General features: G+C 41.0%; 1 protein-coding gene across 2 annotated transcripts in view; it reads left to right on the top strand.

The window, feature by feature from the left end:
* gba2 (glucosidase, beta (bile acid) 2) overlaps positions 1–22,704 on the top strand; it is a 33,223-nt gene extending 10,519 nt beyond the window's left edge. For both annotated transcript variants that reach the window (XM_024140526.2, XM_024140528.2), the window contains exons 9-18: positions 6,183–6,308; positions 7,759–7,943; positions 12,455–12,559; positions 12,661–12,768; positions 17,122–17,273; positions 17,366–17,472; positions 17,821–17,963; positions 18,472–18,587; positions 18,973–19,164; positions 21,749–22,704. In XM_024140526.2, coding sequence (XP_023996294.1) covers positions 6,183–6,308; positions 7,759–7,943; positions 12,455–12,559; positions 12,661–12,768; positions 17,122–17,273; positions 17,366–17,472; positions 17,821–17,963; positions 18,472–18,587; positions 18,973–19,164; positions 21,749–22,057 — 1,543 coding nt within the window. In that variant the 3' untranslated portion in view covers positions 22,058–22,704. The remainder of the gene's footprint in view (positions 1–6,182; positions 6,309–7,758; positions 7,944–12,454; positions 12,560–12,660; positions 12,769–17,121; positions 17,274–17,365; positions 17,473–17,820; positions 17,964–18,471; positions 18,588–18,972; positions 19,165–21,748) is intronic.
* Positions 22,705–25,476: the final 2,772 nt, after the last annotated feature.

Here is a 25,476-nt window from a genome sequence, read left to right as displayed (position 1 = left end):
TCGCTGCATCGCTGCAACTCCCGTACGGACTCGGGAGAAGGTCGAGAGCCGTGCATCCTCCGAAACACGACCCAACCAAGCCGCACTGCTTCTTAGCACAATGCCCACTTAACCCAGAAGCCAGCCRCACCAATGTGACGGAGGAAACACAGTACACCTGGCGACAGTGTCAGCCTGCCACCCGGCCAGCCACAGGAGTCGCTAGTGTGCGATGGGAMAAGGACATCCCTGCCGGCCAAACCCTCCCCTAACCCGGACGACGCTGGGCCAATTGTGCGCCGCCCCATGACTCTCCCGGTCGTGGCCGGCTGTTACAGCCTGGACTTGAACCCAGAATCTCTAGTGGCACAGCTACTACTGCAGAGAGTCACTAATCCTGGATTCAGATCATTCAGGCGAGGAAAAAAACATCACCCAGATAGGCCAGTTGTGTGAGAAACTCGTCATTATGCAAGCGGTCAGACAAGTGAGAAATTATGCTCAGTAAAGAGAACTTCAAGCCTGTCTCTCAATWAAAAATWAAAAATWAAAAAACATGTCAATACTTTGCTTCTTGATAACCAGCGCACACTTCTGTATGTTGTAAAAGCATTACATGGTCGCTGCCCATATTGCACAGTGCAGAAAATACACTAGAGTTCAGGGGACTTGCTTTACAGTGAAAATGGTTAACTTTGTTAGTCTCCCAAGTGGCGTAGGGAGCAACTGCTTGCAAGCGCATTACCACTCCACTATGTCTTCCTGTCATGGCTTTTGCGCCAACACATCTTGACCACCAAAGTCCATTTGATGTCACAAAGCTGTCCAGTACTTTAAAAATGTCCTTGTGTTGTCCTGGTTTCCAGTGGTTTGCAAAAGAGGATGTCTTCCTTAATTGACCCCCCATAAATGTAACGGACAAATGCCAGGAGCTGTGCCAGGCCCGCCACGTCTGTTGACTCATCCAGCTGTAACGCATAGAATTCGCTGGTTTGTATGCAAAGAAGTAATTGTTTAAAAACATCTCCTGCCATGTCACTGATGCGTCATGAAACAGTGTTGTTTGATGGAGACATTGTCTGTATAGTTCTTTTGGCCTTTTCCCCCAGCATTGTCCCAGCCATATCTGCAGCAGCAGGAAGAATGAAGTCCTCCATAATAGTATGGGGCTTGCCTGTCCTAGCCACTCGGWAGCTCMCCATATAAGATGCTTCTAGCCCCTTCTTATTAATGGTATCTGTTGCTTTTATACATGTCTTACTACTCGAAAGTCGTCTTAATTTTCACTCAAACTCCCGTGACTTATTTTTCAAATTGGCATGTTTGGTTTATAAATGTCTGCGCAAGAGTGAAAGTTTCATAGAGTTGTGAGATAGTACTTTTGCACATATAACACACTGTGGCTGAGGAAAGGCACTACTCCCAATATAAGTGAACACCAAATCAATGTAGTTCTCATCATATTTGCGCCTCTTCGATGGTCCAACGTCCCTGTCTGTTGTTCGGTGCTTTCCCAGGTAAGGGGGCAGTAGCTCTTCGGCTGCATCAGATTCACAACTGTCAGTGTCCATGCTAGCTGGGCTAACAACAAATGTAGAATTACTGATGCTAGCATTATATGTGCTTGTTAAAGCAGAACAACTTGTCGACAGGTGCAGGTGTWTTTCTGCTGGTAGTAGCARTACTACCAGTAGAGCTGATATGTGTCTATGGACGTGGGCCTTAATTTATACAATTGTTAAAAAAAAATTCGAGCAAACGGAATGAGCAGCAGCTATGTTTGGCTACATACAGACAGTTAGTGGAATTCCTGCGAGAGAGTAACGGTTAATGTGATTGGATGTTAATTATTTGACTAGGCTACCTGTATTTGACATTGTTGTTATTTCGCTGAACACTAGATGGTTTAATTTTATTTTTGGCAATGAAACGAGGTTACTCAGGCGAATGGGGGGGGGGAAACTCACCCAAATGTATAGCCCCATTTGTAAAATATACATGGAATGTTTGGAAATGTGAATTATTTTTATTTTTTACCCCAGTTTGAAATACCTKTCCTAGAGAGTGTCGTGACTATCATTAATCTGATGACTGTCATTTATTTGATCAACTATGTTTAATTGTTAATTGATTTTAAATGAATCATGTAAGATTCCAAGAACACAGGATGAGATGTTACTATCCTTTGTGCAAGCACTTCCAAGAGTTCATGAACAGTGAGACTGGTGAAATTTGGGGAGCGCATCGTCAGTAGTGTACCTTTGGTTCCTAGGGTGTTTCGGCCTTTCACACTATACACCCTCCCCAAAGGCGGCCAGCGACAGGGTGATCAATCCTACGCTTGCGTCCCATTCCCAATTAGTCATATGAGTTGCCTTGTTGTTGATAGCCAACATCCCATGGGGCTATGCATGGCAGGGGCGTCTTCCTCCCTGAGTCGAGCATTGTTGACCGCATACCTCCTGGCCCTCTCACTTCGGTGCCCAGCTGGGGTAACAATTAACTCATTAGGAATTTGGGGAACAACGAGAAGTTGTTTAACGAGTTACCATCTCCCGACTTAAACTCTAAAGATATACAGATATCTCTTACATCAATAAGTCCCTTATTAATCATTAGTCTGGCTTTCTGGCACCTTTTGATCCTCACCAAGGAGAGAGTCATGACGAGGATAGATCAAACTGAGAATGACATGTGCAACACACAATCACAGGCTCCAGTTACACTGCCTCAGGTGTACACATACTCCTGTCTGTTACTGTAAACCTTGTAACTGCTACCCACTGGAGCACAGCATTTTCAGTGACATGTAACCATAGGGCAGACTGGGTAAATCAATACTTTTTTTGTATATATATTATTATTGAACACACAAACCAAAAAAAAAGGTCTGGCAGGTACAGTGTATATCAGATTAGTTACAGTAACATCTTTGAATTAGATTATTTTTGAGTATGAAACCCATTTCCCCAAGTATTCCTGGCCTCTCTCCTCATATGTTCTTAAAGTAAAGGGCATATGCTCCAGATAGTGTATTTGTTTTATCAATATCTACCCATTGTGTCACAGGGGGGGGGCTGCCAGTTGGACCTTCAACAGGTACTTGTCTATTGTGTAAGTTATCAGGTATTTCATCCAAATAGAAAGAAATGAATGTCAAAACCCATTATTATAGTAAGTTTCAATTGCGGGGCAAGACCAAAAGATATGAGACTGATCTGCCCAGTTATTTCAGTGTTACGTTCCTGCTTCCATTTCTGTTTAATATAGTTTCTAGAGTGTTTCTTTGAGGATAGAATACCCAGGTAAAGATTAGATTATTTTTTTATTAAAAAAATAAAATGATTTATACTCCCCAAGTTATGCGTTAGTTAATACTTAGATACATTTCTGAGGTGCCCAAGTGGCAATCACTTTTATTTATTTAAAAAAGTAGTCGAAAGTGCCTCCCGAGTGGCACAGYGGTCTAAGGCACTGGATCGTAGTCTTGCGGCGTCACTACAGCCAGGCTGTGTCACAACCGGCTGTGACTGCGAGTCCCATAGGGCGGCGCACAATTGGCCCAGCGTCGTCCGGGTTAGGGGAGGGTTTGGCCACAGGGGCTTTACTTGGCTCATCGCGTGTTTCCTCCAACGGTGTTTCCTCCAACACATTGATGCGGCTGGCTTCCGGGTTAAACGAGCGGGTGATAAGAGGACGCATGACTTGACCGTCACCTCTCCCGAGCCTGTCGGAGTTGTAGCGATGAGACAAGATTAGAATTGGATATCACGAAATTGGGAAGGGGAAAAAAAGCAAAAGTGTTGAACCTGCAGGTACCTGTAAAAAATCTAGTGTATCCAAGCCATATTTTTTTTTACTTAGGTCATGGAAGCTCTAGATCCCCATTCCTTATAATTGTCCTAAATGATGTGATCCTCCTCTGCGTCCACTGTTTAAATCTGTTATCCTGAGTTGCAGGGATGAAGCTGGGGTCATATGCGAACCAACTCAGCAGTTTTGACCTCTGTCTAAATGAAGTTGTTTTACTATCCTAAACCATATCTTAAAAGATAAATGTATCCACTGACTTTGTATATTGTATATTTCTATTACCCAAAACTGACTGTATAGGCATCTCTGTCAAAGTAGTCTCGATGGCTTTCCACTTGGATTCGTATTCTGAATTGCACCAACACACCAAAGGTCTCAATTGGGCTGACACAAAATTAATATTTTAGGCTTGGTAAGGCCATACACCCGCCCCAACTGTTGAGGTGGGATTTCTATGGGCAGTGATTGGAACAAATACATTAACCTCGGCAGCATATATATTTTGATTGTTTCAATTCTACTACTAAGAGCCAAAGGAAATGAATTCCACCTGTCCAGGTCATCATATTTTGATGGGAAAGTATTTAATGTCATAAAGTTTGGGTGTGTCTTTCAGTAGATTTACGCCAAGATATTTAATGGATGAAGACATCCACTGGAAGTTGTTCTACCTGCTCTKCAGCTCTTGCTGTGGGGTATAATTACAGATAAAGTCAGAAGTTTACATACACCTTAGCCAAATACATTTAAACTCAGTTTTTCTTTTTTTGTAGGCCTCCTTGCTCGCACACACTTTTTCAGTTCTGCCCACAAATTTTCTGTAGGATTGAGGTCAGGGCTTTGTGATGGCCACTCCAATACCTTGACTTTGTTGTCCTTAAGCCATTTTGCCACAACTTTGGAAGTATKCTTGGGGTCATTGTCCATTTGGAAGACCCATTTGCGACCAAGCTTTAACTTCCTGACTGATGTCTTGAGATGTTGTTTTAATATATCCACATAATTTTCCTTCCTCATGCTGCCATCTATTTTGTGAAGTGCACCAGTCCCTCCTGCCGCAAAGCACCCCCACAACATGATGCTGCCACCCCCGTGCTTCACGGTTGGGATGTGTTCTTCGGCTTGCAAGCATCCCCCTTTTTCCTCCGAACATAACGATGGTCATTATGGYCAAACRGTTCTATTTTTGTTTCATCAGACCAGAGGACATTTCTCCAAAAAGTACGATCTTTGTCCCCATGTGCAGTTGCAAACCATAGTCTGGCTTTTTTATGGTGGTTTTGGAGCAGTGGCTTCTTCGTTGCTGAGGAGCCTTTCAGGTTATGTCGATATAGGACTCGTTTTACTGTGGATAAAGATACTTTCGTACCTGTTTCCTCCAGCATCTTCACAAGGTCCTTTGCTGTTGTTCTGGGATTGATTAGCACTTTTCGCACCAAAGTATGTTCATCTCTAGGAAAGCATCTCCTTCCTGAGCGGTATGACGGCTGCGTGGTCCCATGGTGTTTATACTTGCGTACTATTCTTTGTACAGATGAACGTGGTACCTTCAGGTGTTTGGCAATTGCTCCCAAGGATGAACCAGACTTGTGGATGTCTTGGCTGATTTCTTTTGATTTTTTCCCATGATGTCAAGCAGAGGCACTGAGTTTGAAGGTAGGCCTTGAAATACATCCACAATTGACTCACTATAATTGACATCATTTATCAGAAGCTTCTAAAGCCATGACATCATTTTCTGGAATTTTCCAAGCTGTTTAAAGGCACAGTCAACTTATTGTATGTAAACTTCTGACCCACTGGAATTGTGATACAGTGAAATAATCTCTGTAAACAATTGTTGGAAAAGTTGTCATGCACAAAGTAGACTTGCCAGAACTATAGTTTGTTAACAAGAAATGTATAGAGTGGTTGAAAAACAAGTTTTAATGACTCCAACCTAAGTGTATGTAAACTTCTGACTTCAACTGTATATACTGGGTCTTGTGTACGTCAGTCTAGGTACATTTGAACCTGGGGTCTTTAAAGAATAAGAGAACATCATGAGGATACATGCATATATTATGTTCACTACCTCTTACTGTTACTCCCTACGAAGACTACTTCTGCGTGCACTTAATCATGAACCAGTTTGTTGACAATGTGTTATCACGGGCCTTGTAGACTACTGTATTCGCCTGCTACTTGGTAACAGCTATTTTTGAATGAGTGGTCATGGAAGGTTGTCTCACATTCCTTATTTGAATGCAGTTATTTTAAGTCTGCTCTGGATAAGTAATGTAATATATTTGATCGCTGCCCATGGGTCCTGGTTAAAAGTAGTGCACTATAATAGAGAGAATAGGGGACCATTTTGCACGCAGCCAATGTCTTTTGTGTATGTGTTCTAGGAGATACACGCGTTTCTTTGGTACCAAGGCGGACGCGGCTCCCTCTCTCAGCCACTACGCACTGACACACTACAGACTGTGGGAGAGGAGTATCGAGGAGTGGCAGAGACCCATACTGCAGGACAGGTACCTACCTTCAGAAAGAGAAAGTATTCACACCTCTTGACTGTTTCCACATTTTGTTGTTACAGCCTGAATTTAAAATTTATTAAGTTGAGATTTTGTGTCAACTGCCTACATACAATACCCCATAATGTCGAACTGTAATTATGTTTTTAAAATGTTTTTGAGTAGTGAATTTCAAACAGATTCAACCACAAAGACCAGAGAGGATTTCCAGTGCCTTGCAAAGAAGGGAACCTATTGGTAGATGGGTAAAAAAAAAAAAAAGCAGACATTGAATATCTCTTTGAGCATGATGATATTAATGATATTAATTACACTTTGGATGGTGTATTAATACACCCAGTGACTTCAAAGTTACAGGTGTCCTTCCAAACTCAGTTGCTGGAGAGGAAGGAAACCGCTCAGGGATTTGAACATGAGGCAGGCCAATGGTGACTTTAAAACAGTTAGTTTAATGGCTGTGATAGGAGAACACTGAGGATGGAAGAAACATTGTAGTTACTCCACAATACTAACCTTAATGACAAGTGAATAGAAGGAAGCCTGTACAGAATWAAAAATATTCCAAAACATGCATTCAGTTAAAACAGCAAAAATGTCTTTGCCAAATTTAACTTTGTCCTGAACACAAAGCATTATGTTTGGGGCAAATCCAACACATCCCTGAGTACCGCTCTTCATATTTTCAAGCATTGTGGTGGCTGCATCATRTTATGCTTGTCATCGGCAAGAACAATGGAGTTTTTGGGGGACAAATAGAGCTAAGCACACGCAAAATCCTAGAGGAAAACCTGGTTGTCTGCTTTCACTGGGAGACAAATTCACCTTTCAGCAGGACAATAACCTAAAACACAAGGCCAACSATAAATTGGAGTTGCTTACCGAGACGACATTGAATGTTTGAGTGGCCTAGTTACAGTTTGGACTTAAATCGGCTTGAAAATGGCTGTCTAGCAATGATTAAAAACCAACTTGATAGAGCTTGAAGAATTAAAAAAATWAWAATGTGCAAAATTGTACAATCCAGGTGTGCAAAGCACGTAGAGACTTACCCAGAAAGACTCGCAGCTTTAATCGCTGCCAAAGGGGATTCTAATAAGTTCTCACACCCAGAGGCAAAACCTATGTAAATGAGAGATTTTTGTATTTCATTTGCAGTAAATTAGCAAATATTTCATGTTTTCACTTTGTCATTGTATATATGGTGAGATTTTTTTATTTTTTTTATCCAATTTGAATTCAGGCTGTAACTTAACAAAATGTGGAATAAGTCCAGGGTGTATGAATACTTTCTGAAGGAACTGTACATTTTCTGAAGACCTTGTAATACATGTTCAATAACAAACATATGGCTTTCTTCACATGTTCAACTTGAACAATGAATGTGTGTTTTTACATGTGAAAAGTCGCAACATCTGCAATGGTAGTCAACTTTCTGTCTGTGTGGTAGCTCTCTCCCATCCTGGTACAAATCGGCTCTGTTCAACGAGCTATACTTCGTGGTGGATGGGGGGACGGTGTGGACGGAGCTGCCTGAGGACAGCGATGTCAGTGGGGGGCTGCGGAGTGAGGACGGGGGGCTACCCGCCCAGCCTGCCATCATCAAGGAGTACGGTCGCTTTGCCTACTTAGAGGGTAAGGGGTAATACTTTAACTGACAGTAATAGTGTGTGTGTTACTGCTGGTGAAGTTGTGGGTTTTGGGACAAATTTTAAAGTCCCCCTCCAGCTATTTTGTTAACTTTTCCTGTTGAGAAATGATACACAAAGGAATAAATACAGTATTGTGTACACACACACACACACACACACACACACACACACACCCACTTAAGGCGTTTGAGCAAAAGTGCTTTTTTTAGACAACTGAAGTTCAAGCAGTTGGCACTCTGCATCCCCCTGCATGTTTGTGAGAATAATTGAGCCCCACAGTGGACGTGTCATAATACCCATAAAACCTAACGGTCAAACATGGAAATGGTTCCAATTGTTTTTTTTACACCATTCATTTTATCAATTGTGGATTTTTAGAAATGGGGGCTGTGTTTCCTGTAGRMTTACCCTGGCGTGACATTTTGATAACCGTGAAGATCTCTCTTAGACTAGGAGACTTATCAAAATATKMATCTCTATTTACTCTGATTCTAAAAATCCTAATTAACATAAAAGTAGACAGAGTGAAAGACTACAAATCGCTGCAAGTTCCTGCACATCTCTAGCTGACACTTTTGCCATCAGCTAGCTAGCTACCTTGATCCAAAACCTAAAGATATATTGAAAAATTTGTATTTACTGTTCCAAATTTTATTTAACTAATATTTGTTGTGTTATTTATGCATTTGGTCTTGTCATGTACAGAATACTATCCCAGTAGCAGTCAGATATTTATAATGTGCCATGAATACTAGGCTAGTATTTTTCAAAGAAGTCATATTGCTAGCTACCTACCTAGATGAAATTACCAACATATACTTATTTTAGCAGATCATCTTCTCCATCAACCGGTAGTCTATTTAATCCCTTATTTCTGCCAACTACACTGAACAAAAATATAAATGCAACATGCAACAATTTCAAAGATTTTACTGGGTTACAGTTCATATAAGGAAATCAGTCAATTGAAATAAATACATTTGACACTAAACTATGGATTTCACATGACTGGGCATACATAGGTGTATTTGTTGGTCACAGATACCTACATTTATTTTTAAAGTAGGAGTTTTTTTGCAAATWTTTGAGAAATAAGCTTTTTGTGCATATGGAACATTTCTGGGATCTTTTATTTCAGCTCATGAAACATGGGACCATCACTACATGTTGCGTTTATATTTTCGTTCAGTATATATGAACAAGGTGAAATCTACTTCAATACATAATGTCCGAATGCACTGCTGTATTAAAGCAATTCAGAACGAACTTGTTGACATGTTCTGTTGCAGATTCAGAGACCAGATTAATTMATTGCAGAATGTATCTATCATGAATGAGTAAGCATATTTATTTGACAAGAATGCGCCTAGTCACCCATCAATCATGTCAAACACCTGAACTCCAATAATTACATTGTTATGAAAAAGTCAAAATAGGTAACAATGCATACATATACCTTTTATACATAACATGTAAACATCTKACTTTGWCGTAAAGATTTAAATKATTTATTAATCAATGCCACAAATCTGGGACATTGATGAGCACTACATTCACTGTTATTATCAGAGAGCACACAGATCTTCTGCTTTTCCACTTTAGGAATTAGACCAGCAGAAATAAAACTAAATGTTAACATCATATTGTAATTTTGGTGGGTGAGTTACAAATGGAAAAACTGGTTGTGTAAGGTAGGTTTTATATAAAAATACTAGGTGAGCAGAATGATAAACAGACACTAAACAAGGAAGCCATGCCTAAACACAGCTATATCAACACCCTTCTGGTCCGTGTTGCTGCTGTCAATTGTGAGCAGCACATTTACTACTGCATTCAGTTTGAACCCCAGAATAAGCAGGAGGAGAGCATTACACCGGTGGGGAAAAAAGGTAGCAAAAACAGTAAAACACTTGAACGTGTTTCTGAGTCTCTAGATGTTATCAAATCAGGAGAAAAACAAGTGAAGGAAGCAGCATAGGGTAAGTGGGGTTATAGACGAGATAAGATGGRGAGTTCCAAAGTGTCTGAAGTTGAGGGACCATGGGGGCATAAAAGACAGTGTGGAATAAGCGGTAGCTAGAGGGATGGTTGGCCATGGAATAAACATMAAATGGTGTGCTTATTCACCCCTTTTTTTAGGTAATTGTCACATCTGGCCCATGTCCAGTCATGGCCTGGGTTCTCAGTGTGGGTCCCCCAACATCATTTTGTCAGTTGCAGCATTCAAATCGTGGTCTGTGAATCACAACATTAGAGACTGAGTGATCACATTGACCATGAGCAATACAACTTAAGCATTGAGGATAGCATTTGGTTGACAACATGGTGGTTTACCCCATGTCTACTGGGTGCGAATGATAGAAGAATCTTACCTAGGCTGTAGGTCCATTTGAGTGTGTGGGGTCACTTAGGCCTGCACATCTACCAGTACTGGGACCAGTGGAGACTTGGGATGCTTGCTCTCAAAGTGCTGCTTGAATGTCTTTGAGTCTTGAGTCTGCATCGATAAAGGTCAAGTACAAAATGGCGGAATTAACAATCTGTGGCTTAGATTGAATTCAAAGTTGACACAAATGATAAACTAAGCAATATGATGCAACACACTACTACACATATTGTCAGGATTTGGMCAGGATTGTTCTGGTTTTGGCCACTAGATGCCCCCATTGTGCTTTTTGGACCCTTTTGTTTTCCCTTGTTCCAGTTATTATTTGCACCTGTGCCTCGTTTCCCTTGAATGTATTTAAACCCTTAGTTTTCCTCAGTTCTTTGCTCTGTGTTTGAATGTTAGCACCCAGCCCTAGCGATGCTGTGAACATTTGTTGCTCCAGTTGGACTCTCTTGTGGTACTCTGTTTTTGTTCTCGTTTATTTATTTTTGATTATCTTTTGAGGCTTTTTCCTGCTGTACGTACCACCTTGTGGATTTACCTTTTGACTTGGAGGATTACCTTTTTTTCTCTTGGAATTACTTTTGACGTTGTGGATTTAAAATTTTGCCTGAAGAACTTTCCCTTTTCCTTTATTAAAACACTGTCTCAACTACTGCTGTGTCTGCCTCATCTTCAGGGTTCTGCCGACTATTAGTGGCTCAGTTTGCTAAGTGACTGTTTCTCACACCAGAGACCCGAGTTCGTAACCGGGTCCTGACACATATGAAAGACTATTGCACTGGCCTGTGTGGTACAGACCACATGGAGAGGAACCTGAAGGCACATCCAGTACCAACCAATAATACTCACCCGACGGGCAGGTGTGGACCAGTGCTGCCTTGGCTGCAGTCTTAGTTCGCAGCTACTCTCGCCTTAGCAGCCGCCGCCATGGCATCAGTCAACAACTTCAACTTGAGTGGAGCATGCGTTTTATACAGTATAGTATCAGTATATAAAGTAAGTACAGTGTTGACTCGAGGATGCTAATCAGTCCATCTGAGACCTCTCAAAAAGCCAGACTAAAATAATACAGTTAGCGAGGGTAGCTACAAGTTAAGTAGTACTTGAAGTAGGCTACCCACACCTCACCCACAGACGCAAACAAACTATCAAGAACGCCTAGCCCTGGCTTCACCATATAAGTTAGCTAGCTAGTTACCTAGCAAGCTAGACTGTTGGCTTATTAAAGCTAAACTAGTTTTTAGRATTTTCTCAAGTATTTAAATGGCTAGACAAATTCCTAATGTTGCTAGATAACAGGCATTTTCAATTAAACATTCCCAAGACCGTTCACTAAATTGTTCATTTAAATAACTTTAGCCAATTTATTAATTAGTCAATATAGTTAATCCAGAGATTCTTACCTTTGCCTCAATTTTAAGCAGTCTCATCCAGATAATCATGGCCCTGGTGAGTGATGTAAAGCTTAAGACAGGCATTTGTAGTTCTGTATTATTGCTAATTAGCATTTAATTTTGGGGGGATAAATACAGGCGGATATATTGAATTGTCACCTTGTCAGATACAGTTATCGAAACGTCACACCAGGGTAAGCCCACATGAAACACAGCTCTTATTTGAAGTGTTTTTAAAATCCACAATGGATAAAATGAATGGTGAAAAAATGATTGGAACCATTTCCGTGTTTGACCGCTAGGTTTTATGGGTATTATGACTCATACTGTGGTAGACTATAGAGAACAGCCCAACAAAAACACACACACACACACACACACACTTGTGCCATGTAATGTAGATAACTGCACCGCCTATTTAACTTGACTTTTTTGTTTGTTAGGCAAATCATGTAATCAATGAGGTGGCCTGGTGGCTGGAGGGAGGTCTTTAAAAATAGGTAGATTCCAAAATGACACTGTCCTTGTTAGTATAGTGGTCAATATCCCCCGCCTATGACAGGSGGCTAGGARACCGGGGTTCAATTCCCTGACTGGAAGGAAACACTTGTCTGTTAGAAGGCTCATTGTAAAGTACACTTGTCTTTACTCCTCTCTGAAGTGTGTGAGTTCAATAATTTTGAATGTTCTCTTTTCTTCTTCTCGTAGGTCAGGAGTACAGGATGTATAACACGTACGACGTGCACTTCTACGCTTCCTTTGCACTTATCATGCTATGGCCCAAACTAGCCCTCAGCCTGCAATATGACATTGGTGAGTAAAGCAGGGTCTGAATGTTATTGTGTGTGGTAGMTCGCTCCTGTCCTGGAGCATATGTGTTTGTGCGTGTTCACTATTTATGTATTCTTTTTCAGCTGGCAGTGTTGTTTCGTGTGACCCGACTGACAGACTCCATCTGATGAGTGGCAGAAATTCTCCTGTGAAGGTTAAGAACGTAGTCCCTCACGACATAGGAGACCCAGGTATAGGGGAAACACACACATACTGTACCAATATTTACCAACAATTCATAAAGATATGGTCCTTCGAACCGGATTCATATTCAKAAATTGTGATCCTTCAAGACAGATTCATATAAGTTATATTATCCCATACAGTGGTTGCTCCACTCAATTTTTTGCGATTATGCTGCGGTACTTAGAGGTAATTTGTGGTTTAGTACGGTACYGTGTCACCACTTCATTGCTCCAGACCAGCGCAGGGGGGACTTAAAGCACTGATTATGCTTTTGGGTCCTACTGTATCTCTAACTGAAAATGAATGGGGGACATAAACCTAAATAGAAACTGATAATTGTGCACGACTTCAAAAACAACCAAAACTGTTACACTAAGGTTTTTGTTTATTTTTATTTTGCACTTACTGTAGTACTGTAGCCCACTCCCGACCGGTCATGTTGTACAGTGCCTGAGTGGCGCAACGGTCTAAGACTCTGCATTGCAGTGCAAGCTGTGTTGCTACAGATGCTGGTTCACTGGGTAGCACAGAGCAATACTTTAAGGGGCATTGCACTAATAATGGCGCTGACTAGGGAAACATTCCCGCTGTTCTAGTAGGTATCTCTCTCCCTCTAAAAACAAATAAAAACAGAAATAAATGTTTTGGCCTTTACAAATATTATTTTGGCCTTTCAGATTACAATCGCTTTTTGTTTATTTGAAAACTAAAGAACCTCCCAAATATCGTTATATATATATATTATCAAGTTGATGGCACAGTCATATAGCTAGCACCTACATAAAGCTGAGTGACTCACTCATTCATTCATCAAAATAAATAAGTACCAACATTCTTTCTGATAGTCTTTAATAAAGAAATGTTTTGATTATCCTGACCTGGACACCATGTACAGTATTATARTAGCCCATTATGKGCTATTARCAGGACAGTATACCTGTACCAACACCTCTCTGTATTTTSATACTTTGTGGATGGGGCCTCTCCAGTGGCGCAGCTGTCTAAGTCACTGCAATRCAAAATGCGTTGCTACAGATACCCATGCCGGCCTCCACCGGGAGACCCATGAGGCAGCTTTTGGTTTTAATTTAKAATCCTCCAATCCTCTATATGTAATTATTGGCGGAGAGTCAGGTCATATTTTTCGATATGTCGCCTACAGTATGAGTCTCACTAGTGTTGAGTAATGTGCTGTTAAGTGGTGTAGGTCTTATTTAAAGAGCATATTAAAGTTAGAAGCAATAGGATTTGAAGCATTAGCCAACAACTATTTTATCACCGTTTCGCACTGCTCAGAGACAAGCATGTGGACTGGTCTTGATAAATCAATGAGATGTTTATTTTGACTCAGTCTCTGTTTGGGTATTAGTTAGACTAAAATTATGGCGTAGAAATGTTATCCTCTTAGTGTGTAACCTTTTATTTAACTAGGCAAGTCAGTTAAGAACAAATTCTTATTTACAAGCATAGCCAACTCCTTCCTCCYAGTTGAGGAATTGAGCCCYGGTCTCCTGCGTGTCCGCGCACGACACAGGGATTCTTTAGCTAAATAGCCCAGTACTGTGTAGCCTACTCCCGACCGCCATGTTGTACAGCGCCATATTTTCCGTTCCATCCTAATGGAAACCCRGAGTTTTTTTTTTTTCTTGGAATATWAACACCATAATATTGATCAAATTAATCCCAAACTCTCTAAAGGTAATTGGAAAGGTAGATACAAATTTGTGACATTGTGGTTGCAATAAAGAATGTAATCAAGATACTGTGTTTTTATTTACATTAGTGACGGACACCTGGTGACAGTTTGAAAACAGGTTTTCAAACACTTGTAGCCTGATTATCAGGACAATCGACTCTTTATAGCCCGGCTACTGTAGGTGTGAACATCCCCCTACCTGCAATGTATTCGATGCTTAAGTACTCTGAAGTGTTACATTTATAACTCAAAACAGTGGTATAGTTTTTCTTTATGCTTTTGTTAATTTTTCTTTTTTTGAAAGACATTCAAAAAGCAGATGGTTATTTAAACTACATTTTAGTTGCACTTCCACCCTGCTCCACGACCACAGGTAAAACCTTGCTGAGGTGATCATTGTAGTATTGTCTATTTCCTTAGCCAAAATTTCTTGATGTCCTCAAAAGTTTGGACACAYCTACTCATTCCAGGGTTTTTCTTAATTTTTTACTATTTTCTACATTGTAGTAGTAGTAATAATACTACTAGTAGTAATAGTAGTGAATACATCACAACTATGAAATAACACATATGGAATCAGTTAAGAGCAATTTCTTATTTACAAGAACAGCCTGCTCCTTCCTCCCAGTCGGGGAATTTAACCCCGGTCTCCCGTGTGCCCGCATGACACGGGGATTCTTTAGCTAAATAGCCCAGCACTGTAGCTTACTCCCGACTGTCATGTTGTACAGCGCCATATTTTCCGTTCCATCCTAACGGAAACCCAGAGGGTTTTTGGTTTTTCTTGGAATAGAAACACCATAATATTAATCAAATTTAACTCAGCAAAATTTCTTAAACAGTCCCATTTGTGTTCTTACAAAAAAAGGTTTTAAATTCTCTGGTACAGCCACTATTGAAGGCTATCAAATGCTTCTCAAAGATGCCCTCTGGTGGTCAACGTAGCATTAATAGTACCAGCGGTTGGCACTTAAATAACATGCCATAGAATTCTGAGGCATCACACAAACTGTGCTGCAGTACGTTGCAACTTTTTAAAGGGCGTGTGTGTGTGCTGATCCAAAACATAAATGAAACAATTTCAACGTTTTTACGGAGTTAAAGGAAATAAGTCCATTTTAAATAAATTCATTAGGCCCTACGCTATGGATTTCACATGACTGGGAATACAGATATGCATCTGTTGGTCACAGATACCTTTAAAAAAAATGTTGTTGCGTAGATCAGAACCCTAAAGTATCTGGTGTGACCATTTGCCTCATGCAGTGCTTCACGTCTCCTTCACAGAGTTGATCAGGCTGACGATTATGGCCTATGGAATGTTGTCCCTCTTTAATGACTGCGAAGTTGCTGGATATTGGCGGGAACTGGAACACGTTGTCGTACACGTCGATCCAGAGCATCCCACACATGCTCAATGGGTGATTTGTCTGAGTTTGCAGGCCATGGAAGAACGGGGACATTTTCAGCTTTCAGGAATTGGGTAGAGATCCTTGCGACATGGGGCCATGTATCATCATGCTGAAACATGATGGCGGAGGATGAATGGCACAACAATGTGCCTAAGGATCTCGTCACGGTATATCTGTGCATTCAATTGCCATCGATAAAATGCAATTGTGTTTGTTGTCCGTAGCTTATGCCTGCCCGTACCATAACCCCACCACCACCGTGAGGCTGGTTGGACGTAGTGCCAAATTCTTTAAAAGAACATTGGAGGCAGCTTATGGTAGAGAAATTAACATTACATTCTCTGGCAGCAGCTCTTGGACATTCCTGCAGTCAGCAGGCCAATTCCACGCCCCCTCAAAACATGAGACATCTGTGGCTTTGTGTTGTGACAAAACTGCACATTTTAGAGTGGCCTTTTATTTTCACCATCACAAGGTGCACTTGTGTAATGATCATGCTGTTAAATCAGCTTCTTGATATGCCACACCTGACAGGTAGATGGATTATCTTGGCTAAGGAGCTCACTAACAGGGTTGTAATGAAATTTGTTTGCAAAACTTGAGAGAAATATATTTTATTTCWGCTCATGAAACATGCGACCAACACTTTACATGTTGAATTTGTTTGTTCAATTAGACATTGGGTTTAATACTGGCACTGAATTCAGATATGTGCATGTAACTTGGATTTTGAGACATGCATTGAGTTATGACCACAGCGAGTTATGAGTTCAGATTTCATGTTATTTAAGAATTGGACCCTTTCTGCTTTTGTGATTTGTGTCTTAGTGAATCTGCATTGTCTTACGTTAAATAACATGTCTGCGTTCTGTACAGAGGTAGCCATCAGATAAGAATGAGCGCATCAGTTGTGTTATCTAGGGAGATTTATGTATCTTGTCTATTTATCTAACCTTTATTTTATATTTATCTAATATTGTTTTTCTTTCTCACTTATTGTATATGTATGTGAAGCACTTTGAACTGCATGAATGAATTTGTGTCAAATCGCCAGTTGGCAACCCATYCCTTATGGGATTAATTGACACATAAACAAACATTACAATAATTCACTGATAAGTTTTCTTCCTGTGTTCTCTGCAGTGCACATCGCATAGAGAATAAAAATCAATACATAATAGTAAATARGGTTATTCAAACAATTMTTTTGTCAGAAATGTGCTATATAAATAAAGTTTGATTTGATCTAGATGACGAGCCGTGGCAGCGTGTCAACGCCTACCTGATCCACGACACGGCCGACTGGAAGGACCTGAACCTGAAGTTTGTCCTGCAGGTCTACAGAGACTTCCACCTGACCCAGGACACACAGTACCTCCAGGACATGTGGCCCATCTGCCAGGTAGGAAGGAGTCTCAGAGGATGAGTGCTGATAGGATCAGTTACATTAATAAGGATTGTATTATTTAATAAATGTTATTATATCCCCTTCAGGCCGTGATGGAGTCAGAGATGAAGTTTGATACGGACGGAGACGGTCTGATAGAGAACTCAGGCTACGCCGACCAGACCTACGACGGATGGACCGCAACAGGACCTAGGTGAGAGCTGAGGAAAAGGGAGGGAGCTGGTAAATGGCGTGACATAACTTGTAACAAGACTCATTGTAGTAGAGGTTCCCACTAATGGCGAACAGGAAAAGAMTAAGTCCGTTGACGGAGTTGTATTTTTAGCTGCTTCCCTGCCCCACCCCAGGGAGGTGAGACTGTGTTCTAAGGTCACATCAAAGAATTCAACTTCCTGTTTTCGACCAGGAATTATACTGCATGCATGTTTTAATGTATGAGGCGAGGTCACACCTGAGTTCCAGTTGTAATTTAAAGRTTTCCATGTGTTACTTTTTTAGTGTTCGTTTATAGGAATTATAATCTGCTCTCTCCCTCTCCCAGTGCGTACTGTGGGGGTCTGTGGCTGGCCTCTGTGTGTGTGATGTGTAAGATGGCCAGGCTGGTGAACAATGAGGCTGTCTTCCAGCGCTTCAGAGACATACTAGACCGGGGGAGCGCCGCCTTCGACAAGCTGCTGTGGAATGGTCAGTACCTTATTTCTGCCTGCAGAGGACGTACGTTCAGTAATGAATAGGGAGTAATGCTGCAATTATTGTTTTGTGTTACACATTCTTCAGCAATGTCACACATTTCTTGTGATGTTATGTGTTTTTAGAGTTTGAATTTAAGCCACAATTCTGTAGTAAACAACTAGCAACTAAACTTCTGGAATACTAATTAATTCTATTGTACATGAATCATAGACAAGCATACATTTATTGTCATTATACCAGAGTTTCATATGCTAGTGATGGTGTGGGGTCTGTGTCAGATATGTTATAGTTAGTATTCTTAATAAATGACTTCAGTCCTCGTTTAGTATAGTGGTCATGCGAGCCAGGGAGACCGGGCTTCAATTCCCTGACGGGTTGGATTTTTTGTTTTTGTTTCTGTCTTTGAGGTAAGCCTCATAGTAAAAACACCATTCAGAGCCTGGCTTTAATTTAGCTGTATAATYAAGACTAAAAGCTGACTATATCTCTGTCTCTTCAGGCCAGTACTACAACTACGACAGTAGTGGGCAGGATTTCTCCAACAGTGTGATGTCAGACCAGTGTGCCGGCCAGTGGTTCCTACGGGCATCTGGATTGGGAGATGGCCAGTTTCAGGTCAGACACAAAGCCAAGACATAAATAGTAATACTATTGTTGACTACTAAAACCCTAATAAAAAACGATTGACCAAACACGCGCCACAAACTGGGCAAACAGAGGAACATTTTGATYCTGATCAGACTGATGTTTCAACCTCCACTGGTCTAGTAATGATYGTACTATGATTTTTATCTGATTTCTTACTGATTGGAATGTGACTTTGTTGCTTATATTCTCGTGTATTCCTTTTTTATCTTGCTGACTATGTAAAGTGACWAGGCCTTAAGTGCTTAAAATGACTTGTAATATTATTACTGTTAATGACATCCTGACTCAACATAGCATTCTGACCACACTGATTGMATCTAACTACACAAACAAAGCACTACCCCTCCCCCAGGCCTTTCCTAAGGAGAAGATTTGCAGTGCACTGAAGTCTGTGTTTGACCTGAACGTGATGAGTTTCGCTGGGGGTCAGATGGGTGCGGTCAACGGTATGAGGCCGGAGGGGGTACCTGACCACTCCAGTGTCCAGTCAGACGAGGTGTGGATCGGGGTGGTGTACGGACTGGCTGCTATTATGATCCATGAGGTGAGTGAGTGAGAAACTCATTATGAGGGGCGGGAAGCCTCCTGACCTTTTGAACAAACCTTTTTTAAGTAACGGTGACTAACCCCATTCCGTGGCAAACGCGACATTCAAACGAGGCTGAAATGAAAACTAATGGGACTGTAGCGACTGTGTTGACATTAAAATCTGGTGTGTGAACTATTCAAGCGTTGATTGACATAGTAATGGCTCTATAGTATTGCAGAAAAGTTGAAAAAACTGACCCCTCCGACGCTGTACGTTACATTGTGACGTGTCATGGCGTAACGTACAGCACACATAAAGCAACTAATTCTGTCTTACAGCCTCTCCACTAGGTGTAGCACTTCTCTCACCGTTTAAAAACAAGAAGGGGACAGGGTAAGGGGGGGATACCTAGTCATTTTTTGCATCWTCACTGCAAGCTATCATGACTCTCAAAAGCCGCTGTTTATTTCTGAAGATCACTTTAGCACCACCCTAAAAACCCAATTCGACACAAACCTTCAAATAGGTATGTAATGACAAATTCTATAAACTCTTTATAATGTTTTATTTACRTTTTAGAGGCGAWAAGGTGATAAGTTGGATAGATCGAGTGGAAAAAAGCMGTTTCCCCACACGACATCTCTCCTTCTCACTATCACGCATTAGTTTCGCTTCCCTACCCGCCATGTTTAAAAACACCCGACRGAGCTCATTGCCTTCTTGAATCATGCAGAGATAGGCATCATGGAGTAGAGGTTGACCGATTTATGATTTTTCAACGCCGATACCGATTATTGGAGGACCAAAAAAAAGCTGATGCTGATTTGTATATATATATTTCTAATAATGACAATTACAACAATAATGAATGATGAACACTTTTATTTTAACTTAATATAATACATCAATAAAATCAATTTAGTCTCAAATAATGAAACATGTTCAATTTGGTTTAAATAATGCAAAAACAAAGTGTTGGAGAAGAAAGTAAAAGTGCAATATGTGCCATGTAAAAAAAGCTAACGTTTAAGTTCCTTGCTCAGAACATATGAAAGCTGGTGGTTCCTTTTAACATGAGTCTTCAATATTCCCAGGTAAGAAGTTTTAGGTTGTAGTTATTTATAGGACTATTTCTCTCTATACATTGTATTTCATATACCTTTGACTATTGGATGTTCTAATAGGTACTTTAGTATTGCCAGCCTAATCTCGGGAGTTGATAGGCTTGAAAGCATAAACAGCGCAATGCTTGAAGCACAGGGAAGAGCTCCTGGCAAATGCAGAAAAGTGCTGTTTGAATGACTGCTTGCGAGTCTGCTGCTGCCTACCACCGCTCAGTCAGACTGCTCTATCAAATCATAGACTTAATTATAACATAATAACACACAGAAATACGAGCCTTAGGTCATTAATATGGTCAAATCCRGAAACTATAATTTCGAAAACAAAACGTTTATTCTTTCAGTGAAATACGGAACTGTTCTGTATTTTATCTAACGAGTGGCATCCCTAAGTCTAAATATTGCTGTTACATWGCACAACCATCAATGTTATGTCATAATTATGTACAATTCTGGCAAATTAATTACGATCTTTGTTAGGAAGAAATGGTCTTCACACAGTTCGCAATGAGCCAGGCGGCCCAAACTGCTGCATATACCCTGACTCTGTTGCGCAGAACGCAAGAGAAGTGACACAATTTCCCTAGTTAAAAGAAATTCATGTTAGCAGGCAATATTAACTAAATATGCAGGTTTAAAGTATATACTTGTGTATTGATTTTAAGAAAGGCATTGATGTTTATGGTTAGTTACACATTGGTGCAACGACAGTGCTTTTTTTCACAACTGCGCTTGTTAAATCATCACCCGTTTGGCGARGTAGGCTGTGATTCAATGATAAATTAACGGGCACCGCATTGATTATATGCAACGCAGGACAAGCTAGATAACTAGTAATATCATCAACCATGTGTAGTTAACTAGTGATTATGTTAAGATTGATTGTTTTTTATAAGATACGTTTAATGCTAGCTAGCACCTTACCTTGGCTCCTTGCTGCACTCGCATAACAGGTGGTCAGCCTGCCACGCAGTCTCCTCGTGGAGTGCAATGTAATCGGCTATAATCAGTGTCTAAAAATGCCGATTACCGATTGTTATGAAAACTTGAAATCGKCCCTAATTAATCGTCCATTTCCGATTAATCGGTCGGACCTCCATGGAGGTCTCGTCATTGATTTTGTTGGAAAGGGGAGAAATTGTTCTTTACAATGGTATTGATATTACAGTTGATCTGGAAGTATTATGTTTTTTGGGTGCTAAAATAATGTCAATTGTACGGACCAGCGCGATATACAAAAGTGAGTTAGTTCATGTTACTACAAACTTTTTTTTCGGTCAGTCTGTCATTTCAGGAAATTCAACAAATAATTCAAAATGTAACATTTTCAGATATGACATCCAATCCTCTCCCATCTTCCACATTTCAAACCAAAATATCTTACCTCTAAACCCACCTCTATGTACTATGTCAATCCAATCAATTTACCAATCATGGAAAACCAATATCTCACCTCTGAACCCCTCTCTCTGTGTCAGGGTATGTTGGAGGAGGGTCTACGTACAGCAGAGGGCTGCTACCGGACGGTGTGGGAGCGTCTGGGCATGGCCTTTCAGACCCCGGAGGCCTACTGTGAGAAGGGCATCTACCGCTCCCTGGCCTACATGAGGCCTCTCAGCATCTGGGCCATGCAGCTAGCCCTGGATACCTCACAACCACGAGACCAGGCCCCCCAGACCACCACCACACCTACTGACCAGGCCCCCCAGACCACCACCACTATACCAACTGAGACTGAGGGAGAACCAGGACAGAAGGAGAGTCAGGACCAGGGTCACATTCAGTAGTCTAAACGTTATCGAAGGTAGCTGATTGCACCACAGAGACTGAGTTGCTGGGACAGGGACAGAGGGGATACCAGAGTAAGATCTCAAGGCGAGAGAGGACATGAGGAGTATACAATTGTCTTTTTCTCAAAACCCATTGGATGAGAAAGCCAGAGGTCCCTTCCCTCTTACCTTCTCCCAATGGGTTTTGAGAAGGAGGGGATGGGAGGACATGAGTATACAATTGAGATCTTCCCAATGAGAGGAGGAGAGTCTGGACTAGGACCATGTTCAGAAGCCTAAATGTTGTTGAAAGATGCATATAGAACTGTTATGAATGGACCCGAGATTAATTATTCTGTCAGAGAGGGGTGTTAGTTCTACGTAACATATTTTTATCAGAAAATGCCACAACGTTGTGCCCTGCTGAACACGTCCCTGGACCAGACTGGTGTGGATGAGGAGAGACCGAAAAAAAGGGGTTGTCCCAGAACTAAGGCATTCGAACTGAAGAACTACAACATTTGATTCTCTAAAGATTTCAAGTTCCAGAATCTAATGACTGAAACTTTCCCTCTGGCTGTCTGTCATCTCATTCTACATGGAGTTTACAACGCAACATCCTGTTCCACTGGTTGTCTCTGTAGACACACACACACACACACACACACACACAACCATAAATACTCAAGCTTGCATCTACAGAACAAAACAAGCTCATATACAAAGTGTGACAATGACTCTGTATATCACTGTAGCAGCTATAATCAAATTAGTCTGAATTTGAATGAGAATATGTTTATTATTTCAGACTAACCAATGGTAGACTGAGTCCAGAAGTCTAGAAGACTTAGAATAAAGACTTGATAAAAATCGGTATTTGAAGATTGTTATTCTTTATTTCTATATGTTTGAATGCTGTATAAAGTGTTGAAAAAAGCAAAAGTTGTCTGAATCTTTTTTACTGAGTTTTGTAGTGATGGGGGGGRAAATCCATACAGTTCAAGGAGGGGATACTGCCCACTACTAACGAGGACTGAGCGTGTACTGGAATTCTACCAATGTGCATCAGTTAATCACACAACAGCATCCCGTTCCACTGGTTGTCCATATAAGTACACACTCTAGGGACTGTCATTTTTTTTCTAAATTATATTATCATTGAGACATTACATACAGGGATATACCATGACAATTGAAATTATTTAATAAAACAAACTTTTGAATTTAGTTTTGATGACTGGTAAAAATATATATATATATATTTTTTTTTTTAATGTTTTTTGAACGTCGACTATCCGGATACCAGGGGGGAAAAAGTCATCTGAATCGTTAAATAATTAAAAATGCCCATCCTAACAAACACACAAAATACCAACATTTTCCTATAAACAAGTCCAGCGCACACTTTAAACACACATCCAATGAGACAAATACATTCATTTCAATTTTCTCAAAGTTGGTGATATACAGTGATTTATCGTAATGTGGTTGCTGAAAATGATCTAGCAGTCTAACAAAAGAGTGGATAATAGATTCTGAATGTATTGTTCCACAAAGCAAATTTTTTATATATATATATATATAAATGATATAGTCCGTCAAGCCAGATTATTACATATTGATGATATGGTCCTTCGAGCCGGATTCATATACGTCATATACGACGGCCCTCAAAGAACTTCACTGGACTTTAAGCAAACTGGGAWACCACATATCCTGAGGCTCCACACTTCAAGATTGTTTTGATCACTCGGACTAGGACATGTTCCGGGTAGCCTCCGAGAATAATATKGACGTATAAGYTGATTCGGTGAGTGAGTTTATAAGGAAGTGCATAGGAGATGTTGTACCCACTGTGACTATTAAAACCAACCCTAACCAGAAACCGTGGATAGATGACGGCATTCGCGCAAACAAAGCGCAAACCACAGCATTTAACCATGGAAAGGTGACTGGGATTATGTTTGAATACAAACAGTGTAGTTATTCCCTCCGCAAGGCAATCAAACAAGCAAAATGTCAGTATAGAGACAAAGTGGAGTCGCGATTCAACGGCTCAGCCACGAGACGTATGTGGCAGGGACTACAGACAATCATGGACTACAAAAAGAAAACCAGTCACGTGGCGGACACTGGTGTCTTGCTTCCGGTCAAACTAAACAGCTTCTTCAACCGCTTTGAGGATAACAGAGTGCCACTGATGTGGCCCGCTACCAAGGACTGTGGACTCTCCTTCTCCGTAGCCGACGTGAGTAAGACATTTAAGCGTGTTAACCCTCACAAGGCTGATGGCCCAGACGGCATACCTAGCCGTGTCCTCAGAGCATGCGCAGACCAGCTGGCTGGAGTGTTTACGTACATATTCAATCTCTCCCTATCCCAGTCTGCGGTCCCCACATGCTTCAAGCTACCATTGTTCCTGTATTCTCTGTATATATCAATGATGTTGCTCTTGCTGCGGGCGATTCCCTGATCCACCTCTACGCAGACGACACCATTCTGTATACTTCTGGCCCTTCCTTGGACACTGTGCTATCTAACCTCCAAACGAGCTTCAATGCCATACAACACTCCTTCCGTGGCCTCCAACTGCTCTTAAACCAAATGCATGCTTTTCAACCGGTCGCTGCCTGCACCCGCACGCCCGACTAGCATCACCACCCTGGAYGGTTCCGACCTAGAATATGTGGACATCTATAAGTACCTAGGTGTCTGGCTAGACTGCAAACTCTCCTTCCAGACCTCATATCAAACATCTCCAATCCAAAATCAAATCAAGAATCGGCTTTCTATTCCGCAACAAAGCCTCCTTCACTCACGCCGCCAAACTTACCCTAGTAAAACTGACTATCCTACCGATCCTCGACTTCGGCGATGTCATCTACAAAATAGCTTCCAATACTCTACTCAGCAAACTGGATGCAGTTTATCACAGTGCCATCCATTTTGTTACTAAAGCACCTTATACTATTTACGCCACTCTGTCTGTCTGTAGATATTGAACAGCTAACAGAACATTGGAGTCTGGAAAGAACACAGAGCCAGATTCAATATAATCATTATGTCACGCATTGATTGGCTGAGCATATTTTTCAATCAAATTAGTTTTGGATCAAGCTTCTAGGATTCAAATGAATAATTCATAGTCCACTTATTTCAAAGAGCTCATATCAGATGGACATTCAGTGTAATAATTAGGTAATTATTCAGATGGAATAGGCAGTGTGCAGTGCGATGGGGATTGCATTGTCTGTGGATCTTATGGGGCGGTAAGCAAATCCAAAGTGGGTCCAGGGTGACTGGTAAGGTAGAGGTGATATGATCCTTGACTAGTCTCTCAAAGCACTTCATGATGAAGAAGTGGTGCTATGGGCGATAGGCATTTAGTTCGTTACTTTGCTTTTTTGATATTTTATTTTTTATTTATTTCACCTTTA

The sequence above is a fragment of the Salvelinus sp. IW2-2015 genome, unplaced genomic scaffold, assembly GCF_002910315.2.
Source record: "Salvelinus sp. IW2-2015 unplaced genomic scaffold, ASM291031v2 Un_scaffold2186, whole genome shotgun sequence".
Classification (NCBI taxonomy): domain Eukaryota; kingdom Metazoa; phylum Chordata; class Actinopteri; order Salmoniformes; family Salmonidae; genus Salvelinus; species Salvelinus sp. IW2-2015.
The sequence above is the reverse complement of the archived record's forward strand: the minus strand, read 5'-3'. Positions and strand labels throughout refer to the sequence as shown.